This window comes from Protopterus annectens, chromosome 7.part0, assembly GCF_019279795.1.
Source record: "Protopterus annectens isolate FY-2018-M chromosome 7.part0, PAN1.0, whole genome shotgun sequence".
Lineage (NCBI taxonomy): Eukaryota > Metazoa > Chordata > Ceratodontiformes > Protopteridae > Protopterus > Protopterus annectens.
The window spans coordinates 788,668,507-788,690,343 of NC_056739.1; the positions used below are offsets into that span (position 1 = coordinate 788,668,507).

General features: G+C 42.7%; 1 protein-coding gene across 2 annotated transcripts in view; it reads left to right on the forward strand.

Annotated features, from left to right (window-relative positions):
* Positions 1–21,123, forward strand: part of LOC122806691 (ephrin-B2-like) — a 988,190-nt gene extending 967,067 nt beyond the window's left edge. For both annotated transcript variants that reach the window (XM_044077322.1, XM_044077323.1), the window contains one exon: positions 18,756–21,123. In XM_044077322.1, the coding sequence (XP_043933257.1) occupies positions 18,756–19,147 (392 nt within the window). In that variant the 3' untranslated portion in view covers positions 19,148–21,123. The remainder of the gene's footprint in view (positions 1–18,755) is intronic.
* Positions 21,124–21,837: the final 714 nt, after the last annotated feature.

Here is a 21,837-nt window from a genome sequence, read left to right on the forward strand (position 1 = left end):
TAGTTTGCTGAAGAATATGCCTTCATTTAAGAACCTGAAACTCATGATCAGTATTCTTTCATGCTTGTCTTTTAAACTACGTAGTTTGATGGGCCATTTATGTCAAAGAATGTGGCCTTTCTGGTGGCCTTCACCTCAGCTTAATGCATGCCTAAGCTCCAGGTTTTTATGTGTAAAGTCCGTTACTTTACCTTTCATATGAATCAGCTCCTGAGCTGTTGTTCAACAAGTCCCTTCACCTTCTTAAAAAGATGGAAAATGCATCCTTCATACCACTGATGTTCACCATCAGTTATTGTTCATCATCCTTGGCAGTGAGGTTTGACATTACCAAACATACCATATCCATATGGTTTGCCAGATGAGTTATTTTTGTCACCTCAAGGCTAATAAGTCCTTAACCATTGATGAACTAAGTCATTCCACTAGGGGAGGTGGGTAGTGAGGAAATTGCATGTCTCAGGTGCAAAATACCCCCCCCCCCATATGTAATTTTCAGGATTATAATTGTACAACATTATTAGCTTATATTACTTCTTACAGGCATAACCCACTGTTTGGGAGAGGGAGAACTTGAGATCCTGGAGCATTTGTGCCTCCAACTCGAGATCAGGCATGGTGGATGCAGGCAGCGATGTAACTACAGTAATATTAGTCACAGTTATTGATGGACACAGGCAGAAATGTGACTATGGTAATATTAGTCACGGTTATTGATGGACACAGGCAACAAAGTAACTATGGTAATATTAGTCACGGTTATTGATGGATGCAGGCAACAATGTAACTACAGTAATATTAGTCACAGGTAATGATGGACAGAGACAACAATGTAAATATAGTAATATTTAGTCACTGTTATTGATGGACACAGGCAACAATGTAACTGCAATAATATTAGTCATGGCTACTGATGGATGTGGGCAAGAAAGTAACTGTAATATTATTAGTCACGGTTATTGATGGACACAGGCAACAAAATGACTGCAGTATAGTAGCTGTAGTTAGTGATGGGTGCAGGATAGTAGCAGTAGTTAGTGATGGGTGCAGGATAGTAGCAGTAGTTAGTGATGGGTGCAGGATAGTAGCTGTAGTTAGTGATGGGTGCAGGATGGTAGCAGTAGTTAGTGATGGGTGCAGGATGGTAGCAGTAGTTAGTGATGGGTGCAGGATAGTAGCAGTAGTTAGTGATGGGTGCAGGATAGTAGCTGTAGTTAGTGATGGGTGCAGGATAGAACTCATAATTATTGATGGATGCAGGCAAAAGAACAGTTGCTGTGTAGCATCTGTGGTTATTGATGAGTGCAGGCAGCAAAACAGCAACGATATATTAGTCATAGTTGTTAATGGGTGCAGGCAACAAAATGACTATAACATAATGGGCTAAGGCCACTGGAGGCATTCATGTCCCTAGTGTGGGAGGTTGTGATGTTAAGAAGAGCCACCTGAGAAGGCATAAGAGATATATACCTAATGTGCTGCATGCTGTGCTCCGGGCATATTGAGTACTTCATGCCACTTAGAATGGAACTTGTTAGGAACCTGGGCTGGAAGCAGAGCGGAGTGAATTTTGAGAATGAAATAGTGACTCCTTTGTAAGCAGCTGATGACTCAGTCAAACTGTCGACACCTGAAACAGTAGCATCAGGAGACATTCCTGGGCATTCTTGTGGGGAAAAATGTATATCCCTAGAGCTAAAGAGTTTTCTGCACTGCTACTACTACTACTCAGGAGTGATGCAGCTGATGTTTAGTCTGCTGAAATGGAAATGGTAATGTGGCGGTGTACAGCTTAATGTTCTGACTGTGCAAAGTTTTCTTAAACTTCATTAAATGTGATAATGCAAATCAATTAACTCACTGAGGCATTGTGCACAAATTAAAAGGAGCAGACGGGAGCTGTACTGATGAGGACAAGAGCATGTATTTAGGTGCCACGGCAGGGGGAGGGGAACAAATTTTGTATTCTTTCGCAAGGCAGCATATCATTTGTGAATCTGTTTTGAGTGTTTTATATTCAAGTTACCTGAGGATCCCCAGATAAATAGGCATGGATTCAAATGTGGGTCATTGGACTTAGTTTTTTACCATCGACATTGACAATAGGTTAAAAGAATGTGCATACCAAGTTAAAAGTTACATACGGCACATTAAGTAGTTGACAGATGTCTTTCATTGCCTGCTGTGATATATTATTAAATCACTTATCACAGCAGAAGCATGTACAGAAGGTGTTTAGGCTGTCAGATGGACAGTGTCTAAAGGTAGGGTCACTGATAATTTTACTGGAGTTGTGTGTTATAAAATACCTTGTTTGTATTTCAAGAATAACTGTATTAACAGCTGGTGGGGACTGCTATGCTGGCCACTGTGGCCCTTAGCCACAGCAGCTGTTTCACAGTATCCTGTGGCCCTTGTCCACAGCAGTTGTTTCACAGTATCCTGTGGCCCTTAGCCACAGCAGTTGTTTCACAGTATCCTGGGGCCCTTAGCCACAGCAGTTGTTTCACTGTGTCCTGTGGCCCTTAGCCACAGCAGTTGTTTTGCAGTATCCTGGAAAGAATGGATTCCCTTTTCTGGGTACTGCTTATAGGGAACATGTATATTTCCAGTTCTGCGTTATTAATAAGAGTTTTAAACAACAGGGGAAGGTGATGCTTAAGTATTATCCTTTTTTATTTATGTTTTTCAGCACATTCATGCTTGTAGCAGGTTGTCAGAGTTTCCAGTCATGTTAAGTGAGTAAGCTTTTCCCTGTCTTGGAGTGGAGCTTTAAGACATAACATAAGACTGATTTCTAACGTAGATTTTCTCAGAAAACATTAATAAGAACAGGTACATCAGATGATCGGAAACATTACTAAAACGTCAAATGTTAAGGAGACTAGTATTATAACACATAGTGGAGTTGATAGCATATTCCTATCATGAAAACTTGTAATAGCAGCCATTTAGAAGTGATAGATCTGAAGAGAAAAGGGACAATGGTAGCTATGCACCGGTGTTAAGACTTTTGTCTGTAATATGAATTTGCCTCTAAGAAAATGCATTTATGGTCATAGGGTGCAGTAGCTGAATTGATGCATTTATAGAGATGTACACTTTTAAAAGTGGGAAGCTGGCATAATGGTTAAGGTGTTTACATTGCTGACAGTAGTGCAGGGTTTGATTCTCACATGGGGTAATTGGCTAGGCTTAAAATAGCCTATAAGGGTAGCTAGCTTAGTACTAATCTACAAACCTATACTAATGTGGGTATAAAGGTCAAAATTGTGGGATTCTGAGTACAAAACAGACATTTCTAAATACACCCCCTTCAAGAAAACAGTGTAGGTAAGGGGGTGTAAGGAATATTATTCATGGGAAATAAAACATTTTACAGGTGATGTTAGGCTTTGGGGATTTAGCTATTGTTGTGCCAGTCTGAAATGTAGGAATTTTACATGTTGGCAGATAAAGATTAACTTAACAAAGGATTAACTTAAAATTAACAATAAGACAGCTTTATAGGCTTTACATTTGTTTAATTCCTTTTGGCTTAGACCCCCTTCCGAACCATCAAGCCTGTCTGTACTTGTGACTCAGTAGACTCATTCCCTCAGTCAGTATTCCTGTGGCCAATTTTTTCTCTTGGGGTATGAGTCAAATGAACCAGAAGTAAGAGCTATTGGCTATGTGTTAGTGGGTGGAGTTTTTGTATTGGTCGCCACTCCCCCATGAACACTCCATAAGTTTTCGTACTTGTTCCCACTCCCCCATGAATGCCCAGTAGCGTAAAAGGGGTTGGTGGGCCCCCAACTCCAAAGGGAGGCAGGTATGCCTAAGGTTCGCCATTCCTCTTCTTGCCCACAGCAGCTTCAAATGTTGCCCAAAATGCTAATCAGACTCGGGGTGGCTGGGTCATAGTCGGGGTTTTATCACTCTATGCCTTCTGAACTGGCTGGGTCATGTAGGTGGTACCTAGGTGGGAAGTAGCAGTTTTTGTGCAGAGACAGTACTTCATAATTTGCAGTGACAGCTTTGTTCATCTGCACTCTGTAAAGGAGTACATTCCAAACCTTCACATTTAGTAGAACACCAGTGCTATAAGGTCTGTAGTAACATGTTGCCATAGAAACTTTAATGTTGGGAAGAAAATTATACCATGATAAAATAGCTTTTAAGAGTTATAAATAATAAAAGTCGTAATAATGAAATGGTTAAGGTACAAGGTTGGTTAAAAGAACACATCAGTGACCCAGCTGTCAGCCTGAATATTGATCTTTTTTTTTTTTTTTTTTTTAATTTGCAAGCAGTTTTACCAATGCCATAGACTGCATTACCACTTGGATTTAATCAAATGAGGTCTGAGGCATGGACAAAGCACTTACTTATACATTTAAACAGTTGGGCTCCTGTAACTGAACTTTCAGTGTATTCTTTCATCCAGTTTTAAGTTAGTCCTTCTTTATACCTCTACAAAATTATTTTTTGCAGTTTTGTTGTAGTGTACGCCTGAAGGGTTAAGCCAAGGCTTTAAATTTTAGTTACTGAAGAAGGTCAGAGCAGGGGTTTCTGAGTAATTAATGGAGCTAAAAGAGAGTGTGAAGAGCACAGTTGGTCTGTGGGTGAATTTCCCCTTCTCCATTAAATCCAAGTCAAAAGCAAAAGAATTTTAAGGCATGAAGGATAAAACAGTGCCATTCAGCCAAATGCTTAATTGAACAGTGTATGTTGTCTTTGGTCATTTTCTGTCAAATATAGAAGCATGTTTCTTTTCAGTTTGATTGCTTTATGTCAGATACTGCATTTCAACCAGTGAGGGTGAAAGAGTGCCTGTTTAAATATGGCATGTTTGATAAAATGCTGATTTATACTTGATAAACTGTTCTTAAACATGAAAGCTCACATCTTGTAATGTAGCTATGTAATAAATTTTAATCAGCAGTGGGGTTCCTTAAAACATTTGTATTTCTTCTTTTACTTTACAGTTTTAGTTGAAATTTTCTGAGCTGCTTTTGTGCACTTTTTCCAAGTGTGAACATTTCGATGATTTGTACTCATTACTGTATATAGTGTGCACTTGTTGTCGCTTTTGCTTTTTGCCCAGCTGTTGGAGACATATTGTTTCCTTGAATGAAAAAGTGTTAACCTCTCTTAGCTGCATGAAGTGTCCCTGCCAAGATCATGTGAAACTCCCTAGAATAAAACAGTCCTGAGCAAGGCTTTACATTATTTCCTAAAATATTAATATGTCTGTTGTGACATTAAAATCAACAAACAAAGAAACTCTCTTGTGTGTGCTCCTTTTTTGTCCAGAAAGGTTTGTGAGCTTGAAGCTTTGTAGTTGGATAATAATCAACTTCTCTTTGCTTCCATTGTCTGACAGCCTTTCTTTTCTTCTCCATAGACGTACCTGAATTAGAAAGGCAGGAAAGGGGTGGGGGTGGGGGGCAGACTGTAGTCCTACTTAGGCCCGCTGATGTGAGGCTGATGCAGCTGGCATCTAGAGCCGTGAAGTAGAAGGTCGAATTTCCATTACAATAAAAGTAGGGATCCTGCCTGCCGCTGGCTTGTGCAGCCCCCCCCCCCTTCCTTATACACCTTAACAAGGGCTGATAATCCAAACCTGACAGACAAAAGAAGCCCTGCAATAGACTTTGGATATGGGACGCCTTGAACACTGAAAAGGGAGCACTTTAGTCTGAGAGAGTGACGTATCACAGATCAAGGGCTGCTGATGGAGAAGATTGTAGAAGGAAAATTTAGGAACACTGAATTTTTACTTAACCTTTTCACATCAATCTTCTCCATTGTCAGATGTCTGCAATTTCTTGTGTGGATTAGATACCTTTTTAACAAAGATTTAGTGAAGTGCACACAATTCTTAGCAGAGATGTTCTTTTTTTAACCATCTGCAGACTTCTTGACATCCCCGTACAGTGAGAGCTATGAAAAAAGTAAGGGTGTTGTTATCTTTGATATTGGAATGAGATATGATACAAAAGACAAACGATTAGCTGTATTTACTATAGGTTAGGCTGAGAGTGATAGCCATATAAAGGAATATATAGTAAACAGAAATTGGCATGCAGAAGGTGTGCAAGGTTTCTCAGAAAAGGACATTTACCTGGCGCCCCATACTTTGTAATGTAGGAAGGACAGAAGCTGGACACTGAAAGGAAGAGAGGAGCTCATTAGTTAAAGATTGTGTGAATCAAACAAGATGAGTCCTCTGGACAAACCAGCTAGTCTGGCTAGTTTTGTACTTCGAACAACTTTTGTTTATATTTTAATGGCAAGCTGTGTAGTCTCTGAGTAAGTAGTGACCAAACCAAGGTCCCTGGTGTACACAGGACTGTTAAGGGGTGTAAAATATAACATGAACAGTGCAGCACTGAGGAAGCCATGGCCATAGATAGCCAGTTGTTGAGAGAATTATAATTAGGGTGTACTGGAGGTCTTGAATAAAGTGGGGATCCATAAATTTAGGGAGGGTTAGTGGAGGTCATCACTGGGATACAGTAAGGGAACCACAAAAAGGGAATCGTTTTGTGCTGTGAAAGTAAGAACTTTTAAGTGGAGTACTTCACAAATGGGAATACAGTGATATAACCAGTAAAGGGCTGTACTGGCCATAGTGAACTGGCACGCAGGGAGGAAGCATTTGAGACTATGAATGATGATAGAGTTAAATGGGGCAGGGGCATAGTGGAAGTCCTGAATGCTGGATACAGTAAGAAAACCAAAAAGCAAAATGTTTGCAGAAGTCACAGGTGGAGATGAGAGATATAGTGTGGAATTTGTAAGTGGTGTTTTATGAAAACCCTGATGGGGATACACTGAGTGAGAACCACGACAGTGAGTCATAAATAAGGGGTGCTGGAAGCCATGAAATGTATATAATTTAATAACTGTAAACAGGGTATACCAGAAGGCACAAATGAGATACAGTGGTGGAAACATCAGTGATATACCAGAGATTACAAATGGACGAGTAATGAGGAGAATGTAAGTTTGGATGTATTGGTGGTTTAAATGGGCATACAGAGAGAAAAACAAAAATGCAGTGTACAACTGTAGGCCATGAATGAAGGTACAGTGAAGGAAACCAAGGGAGAGGTGTATGAGTAGTTATGAATGGGGGTGCACAGTGGGGAACCATTAAATGGGTGTGGTGCAGGGGGCTTTGAATGGAGATGTTTTAGGGGAGCCGTAAAAGATGATGCAATTGTTCCTGTTAAAAAAGTGTAGTAAATAGCAAAAGTTGTGTGTATGTATGTGTAGAAGGGTAAGGTATTTAATTATTTATTTGTTTGTTTTTGTTAGGGAAAGTCTGACTGGATTTGATCCCATTTTTAGGAGAGGCCTGAGTGGTAAACCTCCACATAAAGTTTACAAGAAATATTATACAATGTTTTTTACCTTAAATTCAAAATGTAAAAGTGCATACATGATTCACACAAACACATAATTCTTGGGTAAAATACAGACAGTTCACATAGGTACAAAGAAAATATAATTGTAGCTTATTCAGAATTTTTAAGATTTGGTATTAAAAAAAAAATATATATATATATATATGTGAGTGTGTGTGTGTGTGTGTGTATGTGTGTGTGTGTGTGTGTGTGTGTATGTGTGTATAATAAGAAGTTATGTACCTACCATAACGTTCCATGTTAGTTGTCTTCTCTCGCCTTCTTTCTTGCTTGATGGGTTGGGAGCCGGTCCCTCGGCTCCGACTCGGCACTTGCTAAGCTCGAGAGTCTCTTTCACCAGCTCGAGGCAGCCCCATATCCCATGATGCAAGGCAGTAAATACCCAGATCTCGTTTGTTGCCAAAGGGCAATAATACCAAGCATAAAATACTTCCCAAAGGAAGAAGAAACTTACAAATGGAAAAGGACCAGGTCTGAATGGTCTTTAGCATAAAGTTTCTTATACAAGGTCTGTCCAGGCCAGGGGAAGGAGGGAGGGTCGAAGAAAGAAGGAGAGAAGACAACTAACATGGAACGCTTATGGTAGGTACATAACTTCTTAATGTTAAGTTGTCAATCTCGCCTTCATTCTTGCTTGATGGGACCGCCCCTAGCACCTCTATCCTGGGTGGCTCAATGGAACAAACTCTTGAGAACTGTAGAGCCAAAACTGGCCCTGTCCCTGGAGGCCAAGTCCAATTTGTAATGGGAAACAAAGTGTGAGGAGTGGCCCAAGTGGCCGCTGCACAAATAGTGTCCAAAGGCAGTCTAGCTTGAAAAGCTGTAGAAGTAGCTAAACTCCTAGTTGAATGTGCTTTAGGTTTTGAGCACAGCTGTTTTCCCCTGATCGTATAAATTTCAGTGATGACCGAAGAAAGCCATCTGGACAAAGTCACTTTAGAAACAGGAAGGCCTTTTTTATTATCCGCATAGGAAACAAAAAGTTGATCAGATTTTCTAAATTTTTTTGTTCTGTCCAAATAATATCTGAGCTGACGGTGGACGTCAAGATAATGTAGCTTTTGTTCAGCTCTATCTGAATAGTTAGGAAAAATACCGGAGATCAATGTATTGATTCAGATTGTATTTTGAAGCGACCTTAGGTAGAAAGGATGGATTAGTTCTCAAAGATACTCTGTCCTTGTGAAAAATCAAATAGGGGGTCGAACCGAAAGAGCATGAAGTTCAGACACCCTCCTGGCAGATGTAATAGCCACTAGGAATAAAGTTTTCCAAGAAAGATATTTCAGGGAACAAGAAACAGCTGGCTCGAAGGGGAAGAATTAAGGATGTCAGCACTAAATTTAGATCCCACTGAGGAGGAGGATTCCTGATTGGAGGCTTTAGTAGGAAAATTCCTTTCAAGAAGGCCCTGCAGAGCCTATGGGACATAATATTATGATCTGCTATCCCGACATGAAAATTAGAAATAGCAGCCAACTGAACTCTGACTGTGGAAGAAGAGGAGCCTGCATGAAAAATCTCTGCTAAGAAGTCCAGAACTGCCTGAACAGGGGCAGTAAAAGAATCAATATTTTGGGCCTTAGCCCAATAAGAGAAACGTTTCCATTTGCTTGTGTAAATCCTCCTGGTAGAGGATTTTAGTGAAGCTACTATGATGTCTCTAACTGGGTTAGAGATCAAAGGAAGCCTGGCTAAGGAAGGAAGTGGAGCAACCATGCTGTGAGGTTGAGAGGGGATTGACGGGTGCAGCTGACCGGATTGGTGAATCAGTAGATCTGGCACTGGGCCCAGATGCCACGGCTGCACCAAAAGGTGATGATGGAGGAACGGAACCAAACTTGTCGAGGCCAGTAAGGGGCAATGAGAATCAATTTGGCTCTCAAACGGTAGCTTTCTGGATCACCTGCGGGATCAGAGGAAATGGAGGGAAGGCATAAAGAAGTCCCTGGGGCCAATCCTGGGTCAGAGCGTCTCTGGGGATGGCCTGATAGAGGAAGAGGCTGAAGAAGTCTGGACATTTGCTGTTTTGGGGAGTAGCAAAAAGATCGCAACATGGACGACCCCATTCCAGAAAAATCTCTTCCACTATAGATTGCTTGAGAGACCACTCGTGAGGCATGAGGATAGCTCTGCTCAATCTGTCCGCTATAATGTTGGTTTTCCCAGGGATATGCGTTGCTACCAGAAACCGATGAGAGGAGATCGCCCATTGCCAAAGTCTGAGCGCTTCTCGACACAAGGGGTAGGACTTGGTTCCGCCCTGTTTGTTGATATACCAAACTACAGACATGTTGTCTGTGTGGACTGCAATTGTCCCTACGGGAAGAAAGTCGTTGAGGGCTTGCAACGTTAAAAGCACTGCTCTCATCTCCAGGACATTTATGTGCAGATGGTACTCGAACGGTTGCCACGTCCCCATGAACCATCCTGCCCTGATAATGACCCCCACCCGATCAGGGAGGCATCCGTGGTGACAGTGGCTATCGGGACGGAGGTACAAAGCACCTGCCTTGGTGAACCTGAGACGATGTGATCCACCAAGCAAGATGCTCTTTGCATGTCTGTGTCACCAGAATCTGGTGACGCATTGGAAGTTGCTGGTATGACCACTGTGTGAACAGCATCCACTGAAGAAGGCGCATGTAGAATCGAGCCAGGGAAGAAGAGTAATGGCCGCAGCCATGAGACCTAATACCTTTAGAACCATTCTGGCCTGTATTTTCTTGCTGGCCAGAATGATCCTGACATGAGTCTGAATGTCTGAAACTCTTTGTTCAGTAAGGGTAGCTGACATCCTAACAGAGTTTAAGTTTGAGCCTATTAAGGTAATAGACTGGTAGGGCGATAAGGATGACTTTTCGAAGTTGATTGAGATGCCCAAATGAGAACAAAGGTCTATTGCGTAATCCCTGGCTTGTATAAGCTGATGCCTGGTGGTGGCTGACAGGAGCCAGTCGTCGAGATACGGAAACACCTGGAATCCTTGACGTCTCAGGTGAGCCGTGACCACTGCCATGCATTTGGTGAACACTCTGGGGCTGTAGTGAGACCAAAGGGCAGGGCTCTGAACTGGAAGTGACTGGACCCCAGCCGAAAGCGGAGAAATCTCCTGGAGCGTCTGTGAATTTTGATGTGATAGTACGCGTCCTGAAGATCTATTGAGCACATCCAGTTGTCCTTCTGTAAGAAGGGCAGAATTGACTGAAGAGTGACCATTCGAATCTTGTCTTCCTGACAGACTTGTTGAGTCTGCTGAGATCCAATATTGGTCTCCAGTCTCCCGTCTTTTGGGGACCAAAAAGAACCTTGAGTAGATTCCGGGCTCTGAATGGTCTATTGTAACTGGCTGAATGGCTCTTTTTTGCAGTAGTTTTGCGATTTCTAACTCTGCAATGTCCCTTAGACCGGTGGTACATCTGGAAGGGAACTTGAGGGGAAGGGACTTTCCTCGAAAGGAATTATGTAACCCTTGGATATGATCAACTGTACCCATCTGTCTTGAGTGAGGGAATGCCAGGCTTCTGGGTACAGTGATAATCTTCCCGACTGCCTCCAAGGAGGGACAGCCGGGCAACACCTCAGGGATGCTGAAAGGGCTTATCAGAGAGAGGCTCCTGTTTCCCTGGTTCTTGGACCCCTCTGCCTCTAGAGCGTCTGTTGTTGTTACCCCCTCTGCCTCTAGGGGTAAACTGACCACGTGAATCCGGCGTGACTCCTTTGGGATTTACGGAACCACATCTTCCCACCCTTCTGTCCTTTGGGATAAGGCCTAGAAGGGGTGGAAAAACGGACTCCAACAGCAGAAAGAGTCTTGCCGTCCTGCTCGCACCTGGTCAAGGTTTCCTTCACCTGAGGGCCAAACAAAGCTGACCCATCAAAGGGAGAATTTGTGAAGACGCCTTAAAGGGATCCGCAAAATCACATAGCCGCATCCAGGCTTGGCGTCTAAGAGCCACACCTGTGCCTGCGGCTCTACTCGCTCCATCCGCAGCATAAGATATTAGCCGCATGGAGGAGTTTGCAATGGAATTGAGGGTTCCTAGCTGAGAAGCAATTTTTTCTTGAGCCCCTGCAGCTGTAGGATCCTGAACTACTTCCCCCAGCTCCTTCAGGATATCCCTTTGGAGTCTGGTGAAGTGACATAGGTAATTCAGCGAACGCGTAGCAAAGGTCGCTGATGAAAACATCCGCCCGCATCTATCCATGGTCCTAGAGTCCTTATTAGGAGGATGGACGGGCACGGAAGGATCTGCAAGTTCCTTTTGGTGGCCAGCCACCACCATGGCATCAGCGGGACACCCTTAGTAAGGAATTGTTTGTCGCCGGGCGGTGATAAATTTTGAAGGCCTCCTAGGGACTGGCTCTACAGAGTCAGGAGCTGCCCACGCCTTCGTGCAATCACCTGCATAAGGGGGTCGAAGGCGGAGATACCCAGGAGGTGGAGGGCCGAGATCCAAACGCCTCTAGGTATACTGACTCATCCTCAGAGGGATTGCTGGTGGGCCAGTTTCCCTCTGTTTCAGAAGTTCTAGGATGTCTGAGAAGGAGACATCCTCAGAGGGGATCTAGGGGATCCCTCTGACTCATCAAAGTCAGTATCGAAGTGACAGACTCGGGGAGTCTACATGCTTCCTCTTACAAGTCCTCTTCCTAGGAGGATCTCCAAACATCAGGAGAATCCTCGGAAGAGGGGAAATTCCCAATGGGGAAACCTGAGGCGGAGGATCTCTGGGTCCTGTAGCAAGAGAAGTGGCAGAGATGTCAACAGGTACAATAGAGGGAGGAGCTACGGAACAGACTGCTGACTGATACCAGTGGCCAGTACACTCTTCATCACCTCGAATGCTCCCTCCCAGGCAGGTCCGAGAGAACCCGCTCAAGAGCTAGGAACTCCAGGGCCACCGAAGGGAAGTCTCCGAGGCAGATGTCGGAGCCGAGCTCACCAAGGCCGAGGCTCCAAGGGGAAGAGCGGCTCGGACAAGGGTCCGATGCCACTCACCCCTCGGAGGAGACCATGGAAGCCCGACCACCGAATCCCTCTAAGGAAGAGGAGATAAGAGTAGAGGCTGAAGGAACAGAAGGGGTATCCGCCCTCCAGCCGTAGCAGTAACCATTCCCGAAGACTCCAACTCCAAACTCTGGGGTAGAGTTGAAGGAGGAACAGTAACGGGTGTGGGCCAACAGTCGCCTGTTGAGACGGACTGTGTAACATTTGGGCCAGTACCTTTGACTTGAGTAATCTACTGACCACTCTCTAGGTCATGGTCTGATAACCTGGATGACCTTGAAGATCGGCTCCGATGGCTCCCCGATAGAAGAGGTGAAGCCGGGCCGAAAGTATCGGCTCCAAGGAAGGAGACCTCGACCTCTTCCTGGAATGAGCCATCGGAGCCGATACAATAGATCCTGTCGGCCGACTTTCGGAGCCGACAGGAAGTTTCGATGTATCGGCTCCAGCCGGAGCCGATACAGCCACCAAAGTAACGGTGTCGGAGCCGATCGGAGCCGACACCGATGCCTGTGCCACATGGGTGTCGGAACCGATCGAGCCGACATCGGTGGTCAACAGATTCGCACCGATAGCCATCGGCCGAAAGCTTTGTCAATCCAGAATCGGCTCCAGCCGAGCCGATCTCGACTCAATAAAGTCGGAGCCGAGGCCGCAGGCTTAGAAACAGAAGCCTGGGCCTTGGCAGGTTTAGTTGATTTTGGTGGAGCCGACTTAGCCAGAGAGCCCTCCGCTTAAGAAGGCCCCTAAGAATCAACTTATTGTCTCTCCTGCAGGACTCTCTGGCTGAAGGAGTGACAAATAGCACAGGAGTCCTGCAGGTGAAGAGGCCCAGACAATACAGGCAAGAAGTGTGACCGCCTGTCAGAGACATCTTCTGACAGCACGAGTCACACTTCTTAAAACCCGAGACCCTCTCCTTAGACATAGTGTTGAGAACACAACACACACACACAACACCAGTCTAAATTAACTTACACAAAATACCAAAAAGGTATTCTATAAAATCCAACACACACACACCCTAACAGGGATGGGATAGGGAAAAATTGACTAACAAAAAATTAAAGGAGACAGGAAAATTCTGTCAGAAAGGGTAGAATATAACTTAAACTATCAATAAAAGAGTTTTTTTTGACTAAAAAAGGGGCTTAAATCACAAAAGTGAACAACTTACCAGGAGCTGGTAAAAAGAAGACCTCCTAAGCGAAGCGGCAAACGAGATCTGGGTATTTACTGCCTTGCATCATGGGATATGGGGCTGCCTCGAGCTGGTGAAAGAGACTCTCGAGCTTAGCAAGTGCCGAGTCGGAGCCGAGGGATCGGCTCCGAACCCATCAAGCAAGAATGAAGGCGAGATTGACAACTTAACATTATAGTATTTCAGGCATGGCAGACATGGAATTGTGCATAAAAGTTGATTAAGGATGTCAAGAGGTGGTAGGTAGAAGGGTGGTATGGAGAAAGTGAGTATAGAGAAGAGGTGGGAGTAAGAACAGAGAAGAAAGATAGTTAATAGGATGGTGGGTTTAGCATGATGGTTAAGGTCTTCATCTTATAAACACAAAATACAGGGTTTGATTCTGACATTAGGTTATTAGCTAGGCTTAAAATAGCCTTTCAGGACACTTAGCATAATGGCACAGTTATAATTTAGATATTGGGAAGGAAGATTTGTAGTGGAGGGGTAGCATTAAAGTGGGAGGGGATCTTATGTGATAAGATGTGTATGTAGGTATTGAGTGAGAAGTGATTAGTGATAGAGATAGTGGGGTGAGGAGTGAAGAAGTGAGAAGAGTGTATAGTGGGGAGCTAGAAGTGTAGGCTATAAGAGGGGAAAGAGTTTCGGAAAGGGGGAAGCTAAAGGTATAGAGCAAAGAAAAGACTTAGAAGGTTAGGCGTTATGACAGTGATTGTAACCACTGATGGAGTACAGTGTTGTAAGTATAAACTTATGGGAGTTAAGAAAAGTGTCACAATATATTTGATATGGGTATATAATAAACCATTGCATTTCCCTTAAGTAAAATACACAATATCATACCTAAAATGTCTAGAGTTTGACGTAGCTCAGGTAGGTGTAATAGATCCCACTGTGCTTATCAGAAAAATCAGGGAATTTCATGATTGTCCTGACCAAATTTCTCCTAGTCCCTGTGGATACCACTTTTTGTCTTCTTTGAAAAAAAGGCCACTGGCCTGGTGGGACTTATCTGGTTAACAAAGTGTAAATAAAAGAGGATGTGAGATAATCATGATGAGTCATTCCGCATAACCTGTGAAATATCAGCCTTTGAAGGGTAAGAATTCAGGCTATAGGAGAGTATATAGAGATGGTATAAAAGATGGGAGTATATAGTGAAGTAAACCAGAGTAGAGTGCCAGGAGAAGTGAGTATATTCAAATGGAAAACTGACTACTGAAGTGTAGTCATATGAGTAGAAGACAAGGTACAGTAGCAGTGTGGGAGACAGAATAAGTGTGTTAACTTAGGTTCTCGGAACAGGTAGAAGCTGAGAAGCACTGAATGCAGTAAAGTGCAGTGCCAAGATATTGTCAGGATTGGAGACATTTTCTTATCAGAGAAAGAACAGAATTCCAGGAGAGAGGGTGCTACGGGTATGAATGCATTATCACATTAATAGTGAGAAGCAGCACAGTGAGAGAGGGAGCTGCGGGTATGAATGCATTGTCACATTAATAGTGAGAAGCAGCACAGTGAGAGAGGGAGCTGCGGGTGTGAATGCATTATCACATTAATAATGTGAAGAAGCACAGTGAGAGAGGGAGCTGCTGCTATGAATGCATTATCACATTAAGTGAGAAGCAGCACAGTGAGAGAGGGAGCTGTGGGTATGAATGCATTATCACATTAATAGTGAGAAGCAGCACAGTGAGAGAGGGAGCTGCGGGTGTGAATGCATTATCACATTAATAATGCGAAGAAGCACAGTGAGAGAGGGAGCTGCTGCTATGAATGCATTATCACATTAATAGTGAGAAGCAGCACAGTGAGAGAGGGAGCTGCGGGTATGAATGCATTATCACATTAATAGTGAGAAGCAGCACAGTGAGACAGGTATGAATGCATTATCACATTAATAATGCGAGGCAGCACAGTGAGATAGGGAGCTGCGGGTATGAATGCATTATCACATTAATAGTGAGAAGCAGCACAGTGAGAGAGGGAGCTGTGGGTATGAATGCATTATCACATTAATAGTGAGAAGCAGCACAGTGAGAGAGGGAGCTGCGGGTATGAATGCATTATCACATTAATAGTGAGAAGCAGCACAGTGAGAGAGGGAGCTGCGGGTATGAATGCATTATCACATTAATAGTGAGAAGCAGCACAGTGAGAGAGGGAGCTGCGGGTATGAATGTATTATCACATTAATAGTGAGAAGCAGCACAGTGAGAGAGGGAGTTGCGGGTATGAATGCATTATCACATTAATAGTGAGAAGCCGCACAGTGAATGCATTATCACATTAATAATGAGAAGCAGCACAGTGAAGACCTATGAAGCCACAATACTGCCTTCTAAGAACATTAGAAGGTTGAACACATTTTTATACCGTGGTAAGGAAAAACCTGTTCTGTTCAGTACGCAGAGTCCTGGGATTTCCTCTGTTTCACTGAGATGCAGTTGCAGTGTTTGTTTGAACACTCATTCTGAGTTTTCATTAGCGATTAAAAGAGTGATAGATTTGTGTTCTTCAAGGCGGCATAACAGCCGGTTCAAAATGGTAAACCAAGCAACAATGTTATATCCTGACTTGTTGGGGTTACTGCCATCTCAGATATGTAAAATGGCACCTGTTTTGCTGAAACACGAGATTTTACAAGATTTTACAAGATGAGCTACGTGTATGCAGTACAAAGGACAAGGTTACTCTTCATTTTTAATGTCACTTTTTGCCTTTTCTGCCTGTCAGCCATCTACCATCTCCTGGTCACCATCACAAGAACCATTTATAGCCATCATCCTTCTGATCTTAAGCATCCAGCATCATGTAATGGGGGGGGGAGTTGCCTTATCAGTGCTTCATGTTATGTACTGGTTGAAAGTGAAAGAGTCTTGTGACCAGGCAGTCATAATCCAGAATGAGATCAGAATTTTTCTTGAATGTTGCACTCCTGTGGCTACACTGTGCTCGGAAGCATGCATTGCATGCTACTACACAGGCAGGGAATAATGTTGGAGGTGTCATGATTTTACATCAAAAATAAGTGTACCTCATGGCTGGTCAAACGGGACGATGAACTTGAGATTTTCCATGTTGAAATCACTTTAGACAAAATCCCACCAGTTCCTTGCAAGCTATACACCCCCCTCTATGGCCCAGGAAACTCGTAACGTGTTTAAGCTTACTAGAAACACTCACCATCCAACCCAGTACTGTATTCTTGAGCGAGTTTAATTTCTGTACTATTAACTGGGAGTCATGTATGACAGTAAATGTGCAGGCATAGAGATTCCTGGACTTTGTAAACAAAAATTCCCTGGACCAGATTGGCAATACGCTAACCAGGGAATCAGCACATCCTGGATATGGTCTTCACTAGTATTGGTAAGCATTGCACAACCCCTAGTGTAATGTCCTCTTTGGTGAGGTCAGACCACAGAACAGTATCCTTTGAAGTAAAAGTAAAACCTGAAACCCCAGGTAACCTTGGAGTGTTCAGGAGCTACTCTAACGCTACTATCTTCATACATTTTAGTGATAACCTGGCCAATTTTCAAGCTACTCCCCCAACCCTGAGAACACTACTGCCTATGCAGAACTGTTCACAGAAGCCCAATACAAGCAGGTTAATAGCTGCATGGAGGCAGCTGTTACCAGAAGGATTAAGTACAGAACTGGTAAAACAAGCTACCCTGGTGGAATCACAACTTCAATTGGCTGTATAACAGAAGGATACATCATAGCATCTGTGTCTCTAATGGATACAGGCAGCATGTAAATGGATCATCTCCCAGGCCGCTGCTTTTAAATGTTTCATCTCCCAACCCGTGCTTATACTACAAAAGGTACCAGAACTTGTCAGAGATTTGGAATATATGGGTAGGCTTAAAAAAGCCCCACTGGTTGTTAGCCCAGTATACACTTATGAAACTAAGCTAGTCATTTAGCACTGGGACACATTTTATGACCAGCTTACTTGTGCCATCATCAGAGAGCAATGACAATGACAAATGTTCAGGGCTAGCCTATGCTCCTCAGCAGAGAACACTAATGCAGTGGGAACCCCCCCCCCAGGTTAGGGGAGCTGATCATTGTATGATTAGACTAAGAGGGCTGCTGATCAAACCCACGTTGTATGAGGTACAGTGATGGATAAAACTTCTGTATCAATGGCACATGCTTTAGCTCTCAACTTATCAATGCTAAGGTCACTGTTTGAGAAGGTGTGGCACAGTGCCATGGAGCTTGGCTATGCTGCCTCACAGCACTCCTTTCTCTGTGGAGTTCTCAGCTAGAGGGGTCCTTCTGTGTGGAATCTGCATAACCTACCTGCATCCACTTGTTGTGGTTTCTTATTTTACTGTTTTTTTTGTTTTTTTGTTTGTTTTTTGTTTCCAAATAAAGTGTCATTTATCTTCAGTATTTAAAGGACAAGTTAGAAAATATTTTATTTCAGGTCTGTGTTGGAGCCCTTCATTTACCAAACAAATATTTAAAAGGACACAAGTGTCCAAGTTGAGACTGTGCTGCAAAAAATAAGGATAGGTGGTAACCCTACATGTCACTAAGGTTGCCACCTTTTTATGTACTCTGAGTGGACATTTCTTACTAAATGTGAGATTACAGAACACACCTTTCTCTCAGACAGTGCAAAATATTTGTTTTTTATTTTATTGCCAAAAGCAGGGTCCTTGTTATAGAACATCCTATGTCATACAAAGGTGCCTGAGATGTAGTATCCAAGCTTAGTGATACAGAAGGAAGAGAGTTTAATTTAAAAAAAAAAAGAGGGAAAAGTGATTACTGTATGGGATATGTGGGTTAGAAAACCACTCCAAAGTTTATTATATCCTAATTTCTGCTGGAAATTTTGTCACACAGTGGTGGGGGAAGGGGCAAAGATAAGTCATCTGAAGGAAGGCCTTTAAACTGATGATGACACTGTGAACAAGAATATGTTTTGGGTTTTGGGTTCTTTATTCAGCCATGTCAACTTTACTTGGTTCTGTGTTTGAACCTGTTGCTACTTGAGTATATTCGTCTCATGCTGATAGTGTGCTCTGAGTATTAATGGAATTTTTATATAATCTATCGTTTAAGTGCTTGCTGTATCTAACAATTTTCTTTTCTTCCCCAGGAGACTTTTCTGGAAACTCTACCACTAGCAGGCCAGGAGAAAATGGTCCTGTTCCACAATCCTATATCCCAATCATTGCCGGAGCTGTAGGAGGAGCAGTTTTCCTGCTGCTAGTCATTGTGATAGTGGTGATTGTATGTTACCGGAAGCGTCATTCTAAACATAGTGACACCCATCACCCACCACTGTCTCTAAGTACCCTCACCAGCCCAAAACGTGGAAGTGGCAACAACAATGGATCAGAACCCAGTGACATCATCATTCCACTCAGGACTGCCGACAGTGCCTTTTGCCCCCACTATGAAAAGGTTAGTGGTGACTATGGGCACCCAGTGTATATAGTACAAGAAATGCCACCGCAGAGCCCAGCAAATATTTATTACAAAGTATGAAGCTGCCCTGCTTTCTCCAGGGACGTTGTCAGCAAGACGATGCTAACAGTGTTGCTCAAAAATGATTTTCTGTTGAAAGACCTATGTGAATCACCCCTTAGAGCTACGTTTGTGTCAATTTTTAGGGGAATTTGCACAAAGAGAGTGGTGAACACACGTGGACTCTGAAATGCACGTGTTTTAAGTCTGTGAAAATGTGAACTTGTGGGGATGTACTTTTCTAATCTCCTACAACTCTTTTTTAATTAAAAAGGCTTATTTAATTTCTTTTTTTTTTTGCTGTTGTCTTTGCACCAGAACACGTCTATATTCTGAAGCCATCAGAATCCTTGTTTATCTGTAGTACGTTTTGTACAGCCTTCAGACAACCTTCAGTGTAATGAGGCGTCACCACGTCATTGCCAGTAAGGAATTAGCTGTAGGAAGCATATTGGCTTGAATCAGGTGTACAATAAGTAAATGTATAAATTTCTACTTCCTGTGTACTGGATCACTAAAAAATATATTTGTGAGTATATATCATCTCTGTCATTATGTGGTCACAGGAGTAGCATCTGATTCATTGACTCACTGGACATCAAATGTGAGCAGAGTGCACCAATGGCACAGATGCCCATTTCTTTCATTCTATGAAACTTAGTAAGTCAGTCAGTAGTGATTATAACAGAGCTGGCTAATGTGAGAATATCTACTGCTTTTGTTCATTTGCACAGACAGTGAGTGCAGATACGTTTTTGGTCAGCAGTGTAAGTTTGGGTAGTCCTTAGGTAAGCAACCAGCAAATGCCATTAAACGGTTGCGGATTAGTGGGCTCACAGGGTCAGTGATGGCCTCACAAGGGACAGTCATTGGTGATTTTGGCTGTAGTTCACATTTTAAAAATATAAAAATTTTCTGATAATCAGCAGTAAAGTTTATGACAATGAGAACAAAGGGAACTGTACTAATCTATACTACAGTACTCGCTACTACATTTGCCTAACTTTAACAGCTTATAGATGTCATTTCTCCCTAATGCACTCAATTTTAACCAGAGTAATAATTTTATAGTAAAATACTAACATAAACTAGCGAGTGCCTACCAGTTGTTTTGTGTTTGGGCACAATCCCTTTACACATCAGTATGTGAAGCTGGGTCTCGATACGTTTGTTTCAGACCTATTTCATCAATTTCTTAGAGGGATTGCATGTTGTGTGGTGTGACACCCAGCCCAGGAGCTTGGAGTCTGCATTAGGGTGCTCACTGTTTGTAAATCTCCTTTATATTAAATGGGTGCCTTAGCAGCAGGAGGGCACAGCAGGTAGTGATGCTGTGATATGTAGTCTGTTTTCTGGTGCGGTGCACTCCTTTCCACATTCGTGGCACAAATCTTAAGGGAAGCACATACAGCTTGGACCTCGTCGTCATCGTCATCATCATCATCATTAGGAATGCACTAATGTCTTTTACTTTGGTGACTGTAATCCTTTGTGGCTGCTACCAAAAAAAGAAAGAGCTAACAAAGGAGAGATGAGCACAGTGAAGTACAATACATAGACTCTCTGATGACAGACTTGTCTTGGACATGTGCTACCAAATCGGTTAAGTTTGCGTAATAAGTGTATTGTGCCATAGCAGTCACCTCATTGTAACTGTGGACATTTGTACGTACACCGGGTGAAGAGTGAATTGTAGGGTATCGCTCTCCAGCATTAAGATAGGAAGTGCCATACCAATGGGCATAGTTGCCAGACGTTAATAGTGCTGAAAAGAGCGATTTCTGTTATTTTATATAAAATAAACAGTGAAGCAAAAACAGCGATTCTGGAGCATTAACAAGTGGTAAACACACAGCTGGTGTATTCAATTTCACAAAACCTCAGAAAGCGCTGTTATACTTTGCTGCGTCATTGTTTACAACCTGTAAGTTAAGTGTTACATATTGTTCTTTACACATTTATGTAAGTGTTTTTACTCAATAAACACTGAGAAATAAGTTTGTGAACCTTTTCACATTTTGCTGTTGCTTTAGCTTACATTTATACAGCTGTCCCTATGGTGAAAATCTAGATGAAAATCAAATAACTTCACAACCAGTAATTCCCTTGTTAAAAAATGTAGGCACAGTAAATGCTATTTAGTGCACATCTTCAGAATCCCCTGCCTGACAAGGTATAGCTTTGCAACCCCTTCACTCACTCTCAATTACATTGCACACCAGGAATTTTTGAACTGATACGTAACTTAGTGCAGCAACTTGTAAGAATTAGCCTTTTTATTTGCTTTTCAGGAGAGTACTCGTGACATCTTATCATAGATTCTGTCTTGTTGCATTCTGTTTTTCTTAGTGCAGCATGTCCAAATCCTTCACTGGCTTCCATATACACCTCATTACTTCCGTTTGACACTATGGTTGCCAGATAAGTTTGGCACCATAATTTCTTTGTGTTTTAATAAAGCTCTGTGCCATTTTTATTCGTTCTTCTCTTTTCTCTTTCCTGTCCTTGTCATGTTGCTGGCTCTTTCTGTCTTCCCCTTCAACCCTTCCATTATCAAAATGATTTCTAACGTGGCAGAGTTCAGATGTGAAATTTCCTGGAAGCTGCATTCCAAACACCATGCCAAGACAAAATTCTCAGGAAAAAGTTTTAGCTGCACATTTAGGTGGTGGTGTATTCTGAGTGGTACGTATACATAGGCTCCTTGATTG